The 18,236-nt window shown below is 30.5% G+C and overlaps 1 protein-coding gene across 1 annotated transcript; it reads left to right on the top strand.

Moving 5' to 3' along the window:
• Positions 1-10,931: 10,931 nt before the first annotated feature.
• Positions 10,932-11,954, top strand: LOC119666675 (Krueppel-like factor 7). The gene has a single exon (XM_038075954.1). The coding sequence runs from the start codon at positions 10,932-10,934 to the stop codon at positions 11,952-11,954; it is 1,023 nt and encodes a 340-aa protein (XP_037931882.1).
• Positions 11,955-18,236: the final 6,282 nt, after the last annotated feature.

Raw genomic sequence — 18,236 nt, 5'->3', positions numbered from 1 at the left:
AAGGCTCTGTACTGTCTTTCGTTAAAGAAATCGGACTTGGAGAAACACTCTAATCTGACAAAGGGGCAGAACAAATCTTTTAGGTCGCAGTGTACGATCCCTTTTTTTTAATAATTAATATGAAATTAATTTTAAAGTTAACTAATAATAACGAAATGGATTACTAGGTCCTTCGTCGTAACTAAAATAGTATGCAGCCTAAAATACTCACAAAATTAAAAATATTATTTTAATAGTAGCATTCAAACAGAATTAATTAACAAATTAATATATACAAACCGCATATTTAGAAGATGTATTTGAAGCTATAAAATGAATGACTAGAATAAAGTAAAGAATAAATAATTTCACTGTGACAAAAAGTTCTGGAAATAGTTTTGCATAAATTCTTAAAAGAATTCCTTCAGCAAACACTAAAAATGAACACAATAAGCAGAAATTCGTTTAAAATGCACTCAACACCAGAATGCCGGCATTTGAATGTTGTGAAAGGTGAAAGTTTCAACAAATACATGCAAATCACTCAAATACGAGTATCCCCTAGGAATATTAAAATTCCTCAATAGAACCAAAGCTACTGCCAAAATGAAAAAGGACACACTGCAAAAATAAAATTCAAAATATTTAAGAAAAGCAACTGTAACAACTGCAAGCAATAGTTAGTGGGTTTCATTATACTCGTATAATCACTTGAATTTATATCGCTTTGTGCGAGAGTCGAAATGATGGGCACGGAGGATCTGAATCTTACAGGTATTTGCACAAGTAATTGCAATGGAATTCTGGGAAGTTTCACAACTACTGCTTGCATAATATTGTATAAACAGCATTTAAATGGAATTTTTCAACTATGAAGCTAAAGTATAAAAATAATATAAGCAGCACCAGCAGTAGCAGCAGCAATAGTAGCAGCAGTAGCAACAACCGACGCACTAAGAAGCATCCACACTAAAGGAGCAACACAAACAGCAACTTCAACAACAGTAACTAGCAACTGCAGTAGCTAGAAACTACAGCAAAAAATACAGTATCTAGCAACTGCAGCAGCAGCAAGAGCAACGAGCAACTGCAACAACAACAACACCAACAGTCGCAATAACAACAACAACAGCCATTGTGGCAGCTATGAAACTGAGAAAAGTTTGCAAATGCAAAACAAGTTGAGAACGCTACAAAAATAAAGGATGCACTCAAGTGTGAGCTAAAAACTTAATTATCATTCGAAGTAAATTTTTCAAACGTCAAAATTACTTTAAACAAATTCGAAAACGAATTCAGCATTTCTTTAACAGGTTTTTTTTCTCAATTCTATTTAACGTTGTTTTCTGAAGAATTTTAATTTTAATTTTGTTAAACTTTGCAGGGAACAATTAAAAATATTAAAAATCTGAATAAAAAACGGACAAAAACACTAGAGAAGGATATGCGCAAAGTGCGTGGCATATTAAAATTGAAATTGATAAGGGGCACTCAAAAAAAGTTCCCTCAAAGCAGCATCAACTACAATGGAATTCCTACCATGTGTCAGACACACTTCCTGTTTTGAAAATTCCATTTTTTTTTTGGTGTAGTATTCTAGCTCTGGAATTTATAAGGAACAATAAAAAATTTGTAAATAAAATGGGAAAAAATCATCAATTTAAACTCGAAATATTTTTCGCAGCGATCAACACAAAGGCTATTTGGTCTATCGTCCTTTGTGGTATTGCACAATTACATTTTGTCATGTAAGAGAAGAGGGAGTGCAAAATTTTGATTAATTTTTTATTGGTTTGAGATATACAATACTGTTTTTTATTAAAGTGATGCTCCATAGTGATGCTTTAAACAAAAAATATAAGCGAAATATACATATAGTAGTAAGAGTTAAAAAATATTATCTAATTCAGAGCTCAAGACCAAACCAGATAAGAATGAGAGCCAGGCCTCCAACTGCATAGGTTGGAGGCCTGAAGCTATATGCGAAAACCGACAGGTTGCCCTAATTAGCACTATCTTATCTCAGAGTAAACACTAACCGCACGGGGCGGTACCCAGATCTTAGATCAGTCTTTGAATAATCACGAAGCTTATAAGGATTACACAAATTAGTCAGTGAGATGGGTGGGACTCTGCAGAAACTCCTCAGCTATCAAAGAGTAAAAGTGCCCAGATACACTAACTCGAAAAAGGCTCAACAATATATATAATTTTGCCGGAGAAAAATTAAAGTAATTTTAAATTAAGTTTTATTAAATTTTTATTAATTTATCTTCTACATTTCTATCAATATCAGCGTTATTAATATTGTTGCCATACAAAAAACATTTAATGTAATTACTTACAGCACTGGATAGGAGTTTAAGTAAATTAATGTGAACTGAAATGAATTCTTTAAAATGTTTTAATTTATTTAAAGGGATATCATAAAAATAAATAGTTTATAAATAATAGATTAGAAACATGTTGCTGGTCGCATGATTTGCGGCGGGCAGCATGACGCCCGTGGGCCATGCTTTGGACAGCCCTGGTCTAAGTGATAAACTGAAGTTTTTGTTTTATTAAATAGATTGAACTAATCTGAATTCTAAAATATGATGCCAAAGAACTTTGTTTTTAATAGTTGTTGAAAATTTGTTAATGGTCAACGCTATTATGACAATGTATTAATTATTATGTAAAGCAAACTACTGACAAGATAGATGTACTACGTAATTCAACCATGAAAGGGAAATGAAAAATCTAATTTTTATTTTTAAAAATAACTCAACTTTGCTGTAGAATCTCCCGCAGTTTGAATACACTTATGACATATCGTTCGTAACTTATAATTCCAATATATTTAATAGTTTTCTTAAACTTCCGAGAACTACCCCTCTTGCTCTTCTACCCTCAACGGCTTATTTGATGAACATTTTTTAAGGAGTAAGAAGTACACAGAAGCAGATAAATCTAACAAATAGGCAGTTTAATTTCCCTCTACTGTAATACACTTATTTAAATCTTCCTTCAATTTTTTGATCCTATCTCAATTGTGGTTTTCCTAAAGGTCTGCGCAGCATCTCCTTGCTCCTTTTTTATTGTTGCTTTATTTGCTGTAAATCCTTTTCAAGATAGAATTTTTTGAGATGTGAGACGATTTAGTAAACTAAGACAACTAAATATGAAAAATAGACTGTTTGATCTCTTTCAACTTTAGTGCACTGTCTATATTTCCCGTCTACGTTTTGGTTTTTTAAAATATTTGCGAAAATTCTATCTTGTTTTATCATTCGTACTATATTTACTAGAAATCCTTTTCAAAGCAAAAATTTTTTGAAATGTGAGAAGATACAGAAAAGTGAGACAACTAATTTCCGAAAAAAAGCTGCTTAACTTCAGTAGACTTATAATAATGATGGTCCTGTCTGTAGCTCTCATCTCTGTTATAGTTTTCTAGTAAATCTGAAAAACATTTCTCTACTTCTTGTATCGTAAATAGGTGGTTTTCTAAAATCCTTTTCCAATAAAGAGTTTTTGAATATATAAAGAAAGTGCAAAACCACAAAGGCAATCTCCAGTAGGTTCAGTTCAGTTACTCTAACGGTTTTGCAATTTATGGATCTCATATCTATAGTGATTTTGCGAAAAATCTGCAAAATACCTCTTCTATTTTTAATGGTTTATTTGCTGATATTGCAACAGAGTTGTCTAGGAATATCTGTCAAATTGGCTCATTAAACCATAACAGTTCGTACTTTAATGCACTAACCTGAGTGTGACCTTTTAATGTATGAAAGCTGTTTTATTGTGTCGATGGTTTGTGTAGAGACAGTGAACAGGTTGACATTTAGCTAGTCAACTGCAGTCAGAAATTTTTCCACGTATGCTTACATTCACCACCTCTTCCCGAACATACGGCAATTATAAAAATATAAAAATCGTGCATTCTAAATATAGATATAAATCTATCTAAAATTAGCAAATATTCTTCGGTTTATTAAAAGTTGCTATGACAAGTTTTTAGTTTCAATTAGTTTTAATTTTATAAATAATTCTTAAAGCTACTTATTATATTAGAATGCTCTAACAATCTTATACTTTAATCGAGCAATAAATAATTTTTAATTTTTAAATTTATAAAAATAAAATTTATAAAACTATTTTATCTTCTTAAGAAATGTCTATAATTCTTTGTTTCGTTCAGCTAAGAGTGGTAGATCGTTTATTTCTTTAGCTTTTTGCATTTCGAATTTTGGAAACTTGGTACAATATTTTTAAGATATATCAAAATTAAACAAATTGGAATTCAAAATATTTATATAAAAGTTTATCACTTTGAATTCAATTAGAAAAACATCATAAAATATCATCAATTTGTTATCTTGTCGGTAACAGTTGAGCACTGACACTGAGCCTGACGTACACATGACAGATAAAATAAAATTTTAGGTAAATTCCCACATGGGGAATACATATACGGATAGTATATTGAATATGTTATCGCAGCACATGTTGTGTGTAATGTGTAATGTGTGCTGTGTGCTGTGTGAAAAGTATTGAAATCATTAAAATGTAATTTAATAAATTTTTTAAAAAATAATTCAGAAAACAAGAGAAAAACATTTTGACATTTACATATGTGCAAAGACAAGGAATTTCATTCAAATTTAATATAAATTAAAATTAATACGAAATATATTGTTTGAGTGGAAGCAACAATAAATGTATTTCACATTTGGAAGCAATTGCAATAGTTAAAGGATATACAAACAAAATTGTTTCCTTATAATTTTACACTTGGCTGCATACTCATTATCTATGAGCATAAGTGAACGCATAAAAGGATACAAAATTAAATGCTAGAATACTGGATTGCAAGGACAATGGCATGTGCTTATGTGTTTGCATCTGAATCTTCATCAGTATGTTTCCATTAATGTATAAGTGATAATGTTACTAAGTATGGCAATGTTTAATATATTTGTCTTATCTGCTATTTACATTTACTCGTGTGCATATTGTCTTATACTCTCGTATTTACATATCAAATATTTGCACTCTGACTACTAAGTTTAAATAAATTTGATATGAAAATTATTATTACCACTAATATAATCAGACTTTAATGGAATATACACGAGCAATAGCTTCAAGTCAAAGTCAAGTTATGCTTTACATTGCGTAGTACGTGAACTTAAAATTGTCTAACGAGGGTGGTGTTATAAGTAATAAATATTTTTTGGGAGTATCATTAGATTTATTTGGAAGTGATGTATATATTTTGAAGTTTTAGTTTTGTTAACATTTCTCTACACCACTTATATTAAAATATTTGATAATGATTTTATTTTAAATATTGCCATTTAAAGGATACCTTGGAATACTATGAATATTTTTAATCCATCCAATAATATGTGGGGTATTGTCTCTTAATATTAAACATTTGAATACAAATATATATAAAGTTTTCATGCGCTTTTTAATGACTTCATGGATATTAACTATTAGCACGAAATAACCAGCTAGACGGTTTTCCTAAATGTCTACTCTAGATTTTAAATTTTAGGATGGATTGGAAACTTGTCACCACGTCACTGCATTCTTTAAAAATTATTGTAACGTACCCATTTCAGTTCCATAGACGAGTAGCAATTAGAAACGCCATTATGTCCTTTGGAGAGATGTTGCCTAATTCCGTTATAAATGGATAGGCAGTGGATAAGTACTGACGTTTGAGTCTGACGCGACTATCACAGAATGTGTTCTGCTGTTTCGTCTTCTTCGCAACAAAGTCTGCAGCTATCGTCTCTGGTAATACCTATGTTCGATAGATGCTTTTTAACTCCGCAATGCCCAGTGAGAAACCCTGTGAAAAGTCGGATGCCACTTCAATTCAGCATAAGTAGCTCCCTAGTTTTGGCTTGTGATTGATACGGCATGGATTCTTTACCTTGTCTGCGGGCAATTGTATTATCCCAATCAGTCTGAGCTACTCTTTCCAGCCACTCATTAATTTTAAATTTGAAAAACCTTCATGAATGACCACAGAATGGTTGTGGCCTAATATAATATGACGTCGACCCTTTTCTGACTAGATCATCTGCTTTTTCGTTTCTCTCAATACCGTTGTGCTTTGGCACCTATATTAAGTGAACCCTGTTGCTTTCAATAAGGTCTTTGAGAAGTAGATGGCATTCCCATGCTAGTTTTGAGGTTACTCGAGGTAAGCGTAGTGTTAGAGAAAACATATATGTCTTTTCCCGTAACGAATTTCCCTTTATATTCCCTTAGACGTATGTATTTCAATTGCTTGTACTTAGGCCTGAAAAACTGAGTTTTCTTGACTTTTGGAGACATCCGTGTACCACATATGGTAGTATCCAATGAATAGAGATATCTTCCGTTCCCATTCATTTCTGTCAGGTATTAGTACTAGGAACTTTTGCTGGAAGTTGAATTTAGGTGAGGAAATGTCAGATATGATGATGTTTAGTTCTTCCTCTCAATGCATTCCCTTACCTAACAGGGAGTTATTGAATGATATTGTTGTTTGAAATCTTGTCAACTGTAGCTTGGCTATTAAAGTCATTAATTTTACTCTAAAATAAGAATCTTCCTGCTCAAGAAAATATGTTGCTGTATCCTTCGCAATTAACATGAACAAAAGATGTTCCAAAGTAGAATTTTTAACAGTTATATTAGTATACACCCTCTTAATACAAGTTTAGCTAATCACAGCATATGGCGACTTTAAAAATTCTATCTGTAATCTTTTGGGAACCAGACTTATACATTATTGTGAAAACAGGAAGTTGTGTCGTTATCAAAACCAATTAACAAATTAACCAAAACAGTGTTTACTGTTTGAATTAAATCAGCAAAATTACTTATTGAATTGATTTTATTAAGATTATTATTAAATTATTAATACGATTATTTTTAAAAATCATCGATTATAATAGATTTAAGCTTCTTATTGGAATCCAAGCAAACTCTTACATATCATTGCACCCCCGTTCATATATTGTTTAATATTATATATTAATAATTATATCTGTATGTACATCATTCACTGTCAAACAATGTCACTAAAAGGTGTAACATTACAAACACTTTGCTATCCTTTCCCTTTATGAGTGAAGTAAGTAAGGTTATCCATAACTTCAAGATCTCATTTCTTTATGACAGGCACTATATTTACAACTTCTGTTCTCGTTAGTTGCAGTTTGCCATTGTTATCACATCGTTTTTGTTGTTGGTTTTGTTTTCGTCCCTATTGCTGTTGCTGCTATTGTAGTTGTTGTTGTCGTTGTTGTTGTTGTAGTCATAACAAGGTAAAAACGCCTGCGGTGTTGTCATAAATAATTTTCCAAGTTAACAAAGTTCAAATGCAAAGCCAAGTTATCTGCTGTGTCACTTGAAGTTCGTTGTTGTAAATTAAATCATAACATTCGTGAACATAATAAATTGTTATATACACAGTTTATATGTCCGTACGTGGGGTGAAATGTGAATTTCTCAGTATGAAAGTTCACTTGACCCAACTAAAAAGGCAAAAAAAAAACAACAAAAAAGTGAAAAAACCGAATAAAATATCATCAAAAATAAGAAAGATGTAAAAAGGTAACAGGATTCCTTTTTACTTACCCCCAAAATAAGGATGATCGAATGAAATATAAGTTCGTGAAGGAATTGTATGATTAAGTTCATAAAATTTTAAGAAAGCTATCCTAAGTACTTTTAAGAAGAAAATTGAGATGATTAATTGCGGTTGATTTTGAACGTAATAAATTATGTGGTAATTAGATTTATTATTAGGAAAATATACAATTTATAAGTAGATACTTAGCAAGTCGTTAACATTTTGGAGTCTTAAGTCTGTTTAAAAACAGGACATTAGGAAACTGTTTAAAGTTTTAAATTTAAATTATCAAATGTGAAATATGAAAATAAAATCCTTATTGATTACTTAGCTGAAAGTTTAAATTGGGTATTAAAAATTAAGCAAAAGATATTTATCATTTATATTATTACGGATAATAAAAGGTTGGCTTATTAGGGTTTTCATAATATTATAATAACGTGCTTCAATAAGCCTGCATAAAATATTGAAACCCAAAACGAAATAAGAAGGCACTTTTCAAATTAACGAACATTTTGCAGATACTTTATCTTTTGCTTTTTATTTAAATAATTAATTTATAATGCCAAAACCATCAATAAGCAGACGATGAAAATTTATTTTTAATTTTTTTTTAATTTGGTCTTTTAAATTGTTAAATTTTTATTTATCTTTGAATAAAATTATTTGTCTTCGTATTCTCAATGTGAATATTTTGCAAACATTCTGCGAACAAGTAATAGTTTTGGTTAATTTTATGGGAATAAAATGTTGACACATTTTATAAAGACACAAGTATCTGATCATGCATGATATGAGGATAACCTTTAATACAGAGTCCAGCGTGATTAAAGTGATTACCTGTCATGAAAGCCTAACACCACAGTATTCTGAACACACGTATCAAGATAATACGCCTATGAACGTCACATTGGCATTCCAAGGAATCACCACCAGTACTTAAGAAAGTTATGTGTTTGACATAACTTTCCATGGGTAAGGAGCAAGGCCTACCTAACTCCTCTAGTAATTTTTGGGTCAATGCACCCGGGTGGGAAATGCAAATCCACATCAAATGAACGGAAATAAGTACAATCATTCTACCCGTGTAATCGCCGTCATAACCTATCTACCCAGCCTTCCTATCCATGTAAGTTTAGGTTTTAATCACAGTCACCAGCAATAGGGACAGCAATAGTATCGTAGTGGTACCGGATTCACACTTCCGGTCGGTTGCCACAAGTGAAAACTGACTCACTATTATTTTCACCGCAAATAATGTTGCATTTGTCATGAATTTTAGTCGCCTATTGCCAAAGGCATGTCTTACCTCGGAAGTTTACCTCGCCGGAGTAAGTCTTTAATACGATTGAAGATTAACTAAGTGATGGAAAACAGATAAGTTTCAATTAATATGTTAGATCGAGTATTACTAAAGCACCATCTAAATTACCAATGGAAATAGATTGTGTGTCAGTTATATTGATACATATTTATTGTCATGTATAGATAACCCAAAAAAAGCATTTAGCATTGGATTCTACATACCTATATATGGTTAAAACATTTCGGAGACATAAATTCTTTTATGTAGACAGAAGTATCTGATTACGTATGGTATAAGGATAATCATTAGTACCACCGAAAGATTTACCAAAAAATGTAAAACCGATAACTATAAGTCTATATGTTTATATCGTCTATATCGTATATTGTCTATATCGTATGCTACTATTATTATTATAATTATTATTAAAACTATTGTCGTAAAATCGCCCAACAGCCGATACTGCGGCAAGAAGAGTCCTATTGTACCAAATTTCACTTTTAATTACAAAAAGCCCTTTAAAGCTTTGTTAACAAAATCTAAAACTAAATTTAGCATAAAGTTTTTAATCTATTTTGGTGAGAGAATAGTTGTTCAATGAGCTGTTGAATTACATACATAATTATATTCTCCGGAATAGTGTTAAGTAGTTCACTTAATAATAAATTATTTTAGGCTTAATACGTCAATCTTTTTGCATTATACTGCATCTCCAAAATATGTGTCGTGTGTAGCAAAGTCAGGCTCTATGAAGACTCTTAAAAGTACCATGGTGCATTCTCAAGAATGACATGCTAAGAGACCTTAGAATAGATCCAGTCAAAAAATACATAAGGGACAGAGCCCTGAAGCTATATGCGAAAACCGACAGGCTGCCCTACTTAGCACTATCTAATCTCAGAGTAATCACTAACCGCACGGGGCGGTACGCAGATCTTAGATCAATCATTGAATAATCACGAAACTTATGAGGAATACACAAGTTTATCAGTAAGATAGGTTGGACTCTGCAGAAACCCCCCAGCTATCAAAGTGTAAAAGTGTCCATATGCACTAACTTGGAAAAGGCTCAACATTAGACAATAAATAAATTAATTATAATTCTGAGTGTGAATTGCATATCTTTTACTTTTAAGTACACTATAATTAATTTAATTCATTGAAAATAATTGAGATAAATTTCATTCGAAACTGATCTACTTTAGTACTTATCATACTCGTACTTGACGATTCAATCTGTATTTCATTTGTTTTTCTGATTTTAGTTCAATATTCTTAAAATTGAAATTAAATTTGCCAAAAGTCTGCAGCAAATGATCGTTTCAGTGGCGACACTTGGTGGGCCTGACACCGATTGGTACACAGCCATTCACGTACGGCTACATGTGCATTTCGCTTGAAAATATCGAGCAATGGAAACATGTGTCGGAGCTATGCGCATTTAATGATGCGTCAAGTGAGATTTTGATGAACAGAAATTAATGACGACGGCAATGAATGCTTCCAGAGTGTGAAATCAATCGTAATTTTTAGAATAATTATTCCCACAGGAGTAACATAAACGAAGCAAAGTCGACAAATAAATACAAAATGATAAAATCAAAGTGACTAACAGTAAAACATACATGACTTTATACTATAATATACACTTATATACCACATATATATTTATTTCGATAAAAATGAAAAATTGAAAAAAAAATACAGCAATACATATTAAATGGTTCAGTTGAGCTAGGAATATTGACGTTGAAGTGTCACAGCACAGATAAAATTGCAAATACGTTCAAGCATCATTTGGAAATCATAAATGCGCACGAAATCAATTTGAAACTGAATACGTCCGAGGAGACTCAATTAATGTTTCGGAAGATAACTAAATTGTCAAAATATTTAAAAACAAGCTTAGAAAATCGCTGTTTTAAGTGAAAATAAATTTTAAAACATTTGACAACGTCCAATGCCAATTTAGTTGCAACACTGCGAGCAACAAGTGTGCATGTCCGAGCGCAGATTGTGGTCATGGATTTCTTCGCTGCCGGTGGTTTTCAGCAATTATTCAGTGACTTGAACGAACAACCAATGGATTTTGATACGGACACCACAGATGCATGTGCATTTGGTGTATTGGAGCATGATGGCGCTGTTGCTGCGAGCTATGAATGTGTACAACATTTTGAACTAAACGTTGACTATGATTTCTACGATAACGCGAATGGATTGGAAACCACGAATAATGTTGATTTCATGAATTACGCTAATAGCGATGAAGTTTCTAATACTGAACTGCCAGATACATTTTTACTGGATTTAAATATAGCAAATCAATATAATGCTAAAGACTATAACAACAATGTTAATGAATTTGAGAAATATAGTGAGAAATCATTGCAATATAGTCTAGATTTACTATTACCCGCAGATGCAACGCAAACACAAATTACCGATTTGGATAAAGAACTTGAGGCTGATGCATTAATTACACAGGAAATAGCGGAATGGGAAGAAAAATTTTTAGATAATTATATTGAAATACCAGAATTAATAGAAATTTTGCCTGAAAAAACACCACTCTGCACAGAAGTGTGTGAGTTGTTCTTGGAGGAAAGTTCGCAGAATTTAAAACTTTATCGCAAAAAACGTTCCAAACCAAAACTAAAAACAAAAACAGAAGATAATGATAAAGGCTATCAATGCACTTATGACAATTGCAGAAAAATGTATGCTAAGCCCGCACATCTCAAAGCGCACATACGTCGGCATATGGGTGAGAAACCCTATGCTTGCACATGGCCTGATTGTACGTGGAAATTCTCGAGATCCGATGAATTGGCACGACATCGTCGTTCACATTCTGGCATAAAACCTTATAAATGTGATTATTGTACAAAATGTTTTGCGCGTTCAGATCATTTGACGAAACATCGAAAGGTACACGAGAGACGTCTACTAGCAGCGACTAAGGCTGGTAGTGCGCTGAATGGTGTTATACCACAAAGTATCCTTACAGTACGACCAGGCAGAAAGCGCAAAAATCAATTTTAAGTATTTGTGTTAGACAATATTATTTAATCGCTATTGATAGTAAGAGTATGAGGTACATAAGTAATTTAAGTTGACAAAATTTTATTATATTTTGTAATTGTAAATATTAAATAAATATTTTTAATTTTTATAAAACTCTTTAGTTGCTTTTACTAAACTCAAATTTTCCTTCTTAATGCTTATAATAACCATTTTTATGTGACATTTTCGATTTTGTTGTAGGCAGCTCCATTGATTCCGTTTCTCTTATCTTTTACTCATTTTATGAACTCATAAATATCAAATCAAATCAGTTGTAAAAATTTATACTTAAATTCAATTTCTTTTATTTAATGCCATTTAATGTTCACCAACATCTAAAATTTATCATAAAGTACCATTTAAATAGCAATGTAATTCAATATTTCATTGTAAGTAAAAGTCCTAGTCCTAGTCCTAGTCCTTAATAATTACCCTCGCTGTCATTATTGGTTACTTTTGTATTCAGTCAAAAGGAAAAATGCACGGCGAATAGCAACAAGAAATAGAAGCAAACAAAATTATTAATGTTATCGCATTACTTCCGTTTCATTTGCAACTTTGCTACAATATCCTGCAATTTGCTTCTTCTGTTTGCTTCTGTTTGCTGAGCCTTGAATTCAATTTAATTCAAACTTTTGCCGATCTTAATTTCGCGATATAAGGAACGCGGCACAAATCGAAATCATATTAAAAGTGCAACAAAATTAAAGAGAAGCTATAAACCAAGAAGAAACGATTTCATAAAATATTGTATATGAGAAATATTTATCTTATTTTTAAAATTTTATATACGAGTATTTATTCTTACCTTACCGTACGCCATTAAAATCGATTTTGCAAAAATATAAATCTAAGGTGTGCATATTTCATATCTAAATACTTTCGTACCAGTGTCACTTGTTCGGAATTACTTTATGTTGCACAATATTTTTATGACTTTATATTGTATATTGTTTTATAAATCATTGATAACACAAATTATTATTTTTTTTTCTTAATGTGAAATACATCATAAATCAAAGCACACATTTAGAGTTCATAAAATGCTGTTTCTGTTTTTGAATTGATTGAAACTGATTTTAATGTTCCTCAAATCGTTTATTTATATTACACTGAACTCAATATCATACTTTAATATTATTGCAAGTATATAATAAAGAGACCATTAATTGAAATCTGCAGTACAGATATTGAATTTATTAAAGATTCCGCAAAAACATCTGAAATAATATTTCTAGATACAAATTTTTTATTGAGCCATCGTTGAGTGTATTTACGCCATTTGGCGAAAGCCAGACAGAGACAAAGGTGATTTGTCAGGCTACAGTATTTTTATATATTAACGTATTAAATCATTCATCCAATATTTATACTTTCCATACAAAATTCATACGAAACCATAATTTCGTAGTTTCGGCTTATAATTCAGCCTATAAAATGCTGTTTTTGTTTTTGAATTGATTAAAACTGATTTTAATATTCCTTAAATTGTTTTTTTATGTTACATTGAACACAATATCATACTTTAATATTGATACGAGTATATTCTAATGAGACCTTGAAATCAGCGATACACAGGTATTGAATTTATCTAAGACTCCACAAAAATATCTGAAATAAATATTTCTGAATACGCGTTTTTACAGCATTTGTAGCCGGCAACTACAGTGCCTAAACGAATTTTATCACAACTAAAGGAATCAATCAATTATTTCACAATAATGGATATACAATATCCCGACTGAAACCAAGCCCCACAAAAGTGAATCATTAAACATCATCCTGCAACACCTAATAAGCTATCAAGGCTAAGTGATAAAACTTGGTATTATATTAGCTATCTGTTTGGCGATAATAATATTCCAATGTTTTCTTGTTGACTTAAATATTTTTTAAAAGATTATCGAACTCTTTTTTAATTTTAAATTATATGTTTATTAAAAACACTGCTTAATTTCTAAAAAATGTAACTTATTTAATTTAACTTATCACTAAGTGACGCTCGTCATATATATACATAAATCATTCAATTCAACTTGAACCTTTTGTTATACCAAAGTTTATATACTATATGTACTTGTATACACAAGCATTTATTCATATTAATATATATGAAAATATATAGGCACGCTAACTCTTCCAGGAGACCCCAATACGGAACTAGGAAACCACTTTATCGCTTCAATGAAGTAGGCAACTTCAATAATGCCGGTGCCAGTGATATCGGACAAACTTTTTTAAAAGGGAAACCCTAGAGTGGTTGTATCCTGTTTTGGCAAATATCAGGCAATGATGTGCGCTGCATTGTTTCTATATTAAATTGCAAAGCCATTGTACAAAATTAAATACCTTATATACATACGAGTTGAAGGTGGTTTTATAAATATTTCATTTATTTTATATACATGGTTAATACTGAGAGGTTCGAAACAGTGATAAATTGTAACAATAAAATTTTTATAATTTTTAATTAATTGAATTTTTGACTGTTTCAAATATTACCAAATACCCATTATCAGTGGTCTTTTTAATTTATTTCTTATATTTAATTATTCATAAATAATTTTTTAACACTGCAAGTACCAAGGGTTGAACCCTTCCAAATTTAGAGCACAGAGTCAGCGTTCATTAGCCAACTGACCTAGAAACTTACTTGACTTATATGTTCGAAAATGGAATTTTGTTAATTTGTTATGAAAACTCATTAACAAATTGATTTGCTGTGTTATATTAGAACGAAATTATAAACTAGTTGCAAAATAATTAAATTAATTAATTATAAACCCTCTTTCTCCAATCTCTCTTCCTATATTACTGGTATGCTGTGGAAATTTTCTCCATTCATTCCTGAGAGGTGGTTTTAGTGGGTTCATTAATTAATTATAGTTATTATAGTTTTATAGTTAGTCGTAATTATAATTTTATTATATTTTTATATTATAGTTTTAATAGTTATATTTCAATACTATTCTTATGTAAAGGCATTATATATTACATCAGTTAATATTATTCTTTATTATGTATGGAACCTAATCTAAGAACGTAATACGAATACATGCTAATATTAATCTATGATTCGTACAGGCAACACAAGAAATTGAATAGTATTTTTTATTTATTTTTATTCACGTTCTATATTAAACTTGATTTTTAACGTCAATTATGACGAAAATAAATATTTAATAGAAACTATTATATTTAATAGAGAGGTTTCTCGAACAGCAGTGAATTGCAACATCAAAGTTTTTATTATATTTAATCAAGTGAAAAATTTCAAAATGCAATATTTCAATGCTAATTTATTATTGTTCTTTCTAGTTTTTGAATTTTTAATTTTTTTTCACACTAATATTTAATTTAAATACGAATTCAAATATTTCGTTTAACTCCGTTTTGGAAATTGTTAATTATTATGAAACACCTCTTCAAAATACAATAATAACTTAAATTGACTTTAATGAAATTTTTCCATTTATTTAATTGTTCCATGACTTTAGTTCATCTTGTGTATTTTGAAGCTTCTTTTGTGAGTCTACTTAAGGCTACGTTCACAATATTATTTCCAAATTAACGAATATTTAAAAATCAGTCTCGAGTTTTATGAAACCATAAATATAGCTTAAATATATGTCAGTTTACAATTATTAGCAATTATTGTATATTAATATGCATAAAATTTATTTGTTCAAATTTTCTACCTACAATTATTGAAAAATTCAGATATTGCTTCAGTGAGCAAATTGCAAATTTTTAAATATATGTGAAATTGAATGTGTTTTTTCAACATACTGTACTAATATTGCATTTATTTCAACTACAATAAATTTTTACAATAATAGTCATTTAAAATTGTTAAACTTTTAATCGAAATTTTTGCTAATAAATTGACCAAATATTATGTTTTGGCATAAAAAAGGCAATAAATTTTATTGACTACAAAACTTTATAAAATAAGAAAATCCTAAAAAAAAAAAATTAGTCAATAAAAACAAATCTGAATTTACATTAAAATAGAATTTAATTTGCGGTCCACACTTTGTTCTATTTGTAACACCAGAAAATTTGCCAGCACAATATGTCAGTGAATTTGCAATTTGACTTATTTTTTATGCAAATTTCAGAAGCCAATTTTCAATAACAAACGAAACCACAATATATCGAAATTTATTAATATTTTGAACACAGCAGTTGGCAATTGAAAGTTCAAAATTATGCCCAAATATTATTACTACCAGTATTATTAGGAGAGATGGACGGGCACGTGCACCCACAATACTGGAAAAATTTTGTAATTCATATTTCACATAACCACAAAGAAGAATAATTTTGAAAACAATAATTATATTTAGAAATTATGGTAACTAACTTAATTAGAATCCTTTGCAAGTCCAAAGTATAATAAAAGCAACCAGCCTCAGCCTACTGCCCTACAATACTAATAATGCGAAAACATAATAACAAATCAAAAATACTTTGTAATAGAAGATGTAAGCGGATTTTATGACAAAAATACTCAGGCAAAAGCAAAATATTGACACAATGACAAAATGTTCACTTATTTTACCACTCAAAATACTAAAAATACTAAAAATATTAAACGAAAAAGTTGAGAAATAAACCATAAAATGAAAAATGAAAAGTCTTTCAAAATAACACGCGCACACGTAAATTTTTTTCAATATCCGCTTCCGGTCATGAATATTAATTCTGCAAACTAAAAAAAAAAATTCATTCATTGTTGACTTGGTATGTTGGCGTTTTGATTTCAGTTCATAAACCTACAAAATGTCAACAACAAAAATTACAAAAATAATAATAACAACAATTGCAGCAGCAGCAGCAACAACAACAGCGACATCAACTTTAGTGGCAACAACATCGGACAAAAGTCGTAGCAGCAATCACCAAAAAAAAATTTCATCAATGGGATTTGATGAAAAAATAACACACAAAACAAGTCGCCACCTGCTCTTATCCGAACGTTCTTGACTACCGACCAATGGTGCGCTAAGGATAATAATTTCGTACTGAACAAGGCTTCTGTTATTGTAAAAATACAAAAAAATTTGAAACAAAAATATTTTCAGTAAAGAAATGTGCGACATTGTTAAGCCCTTAAATAACCAAAAAAAAAATTGTTTTACCAACGAAAAATTACAAAATTGCTTGTAAGATACAAAAAGACCGTAAAAATTTGCAATAAATGAAACGGTAAGCAAATCATTTATAAACTTTAATTTCGAGACCTCCATCACAGACTGAAATGTGTTTTTTTAAGTAATGGGAAATACAAAAGCACGTCTACAAATCTACTGTACGGATGTGCTATATACAGCAAAATCTTAAATACTGCCATAAAGCAATTACAGATAGCACAAAACCTGGCTTTAAGAAGGCTATTTAAGATTCCATGGTATATTAGAACAACAGACATGCACAGAGATCTAAGTATCGATTCAGTGAAAAAATATATCAGGGACAGAGCCCTAAAATTATTTACAAAATTTGATATGCTGCCCAACCGCGCCCTACAAACCTAAAGTCCATTTCAGAACACAGGAAGAAAGATATACTGACCTATGATCCGTCACCAAATAAACAATCAATAAATGATATGAATTCCAGTATAGTTAAAGGTTAGTGTGGGACAGGAATAAGCCCCGAAGCCACAAAAAAGTACAAGTTTACAATAGCACTAACTCAAGAAACCACAACAACATATCTATAGAATGCAAGAAAATATAACCCACAAACAAAGCCATGAACATCAAGAAATGTATACTCATATGTTAATTAAAAAATATTTTTAAACGCTATAACGTTGGTTTAGTAAATCGTGTTAAGTTCATCAAAATACATTAGATAGAAATATCAGAGAGGATATAATATACATATATCAACATTTTAGTTTTCTGTCTTTTAAAAAATGTATTATTTTTGACACATATGATTATTATTATTATTATTTAGAAGAAGGTATACATATTACACTGCGACCTAAAGGAGCTAAGTCCTATTTCTTAAATAAAATACAATATAGAACCTATCTCACCGAACCTTAAATCCCTATGTTCCATGTAACACCCTCCTAGGTGTTTCTTCCGTTTCTGCATCAGTGCTGGATATTCCCCTAGCATATGTTATGCGGTTTCTCTCTCTTCTCTACAGTATCTGGAGTCGAGATGTATTGGAATCCTGGCTTTGTTACGTGATTATTCAATCTACCGGTTAGTATTTCCGTAATAATTTTTAAGTTATTTT

This window comes from Teleopsis dalmanni, chromosome 1 (genome assembly GCF_002237135.1).
Source record: "Teleopsis dalmanni isolate 2A chromosome 1, ASM223713v2, whole genome shotgun sequence".
Classification (NCBI taxonomy): Eukaryota; Metazoa; Arthropoda; class Insecta; order Diptera; family Diopsidae; genus Teleopsis; species Teleopsis dalmanni.
Note: the sequence above shows the minus strand (reverse complement) of the source record. Positions and strands in the feature narration are given on the sequence as shown.

Bases quoted from the DNA above. Each gene is read 5' to 3' on its own strand.
- LOC119666675 (XM_038075954.1), top strand. From the start codon at position 10,932: ATGGATTTCTTCGCTGCCGGTGGTTTTCAGCAATTATTCAGTGACTTG.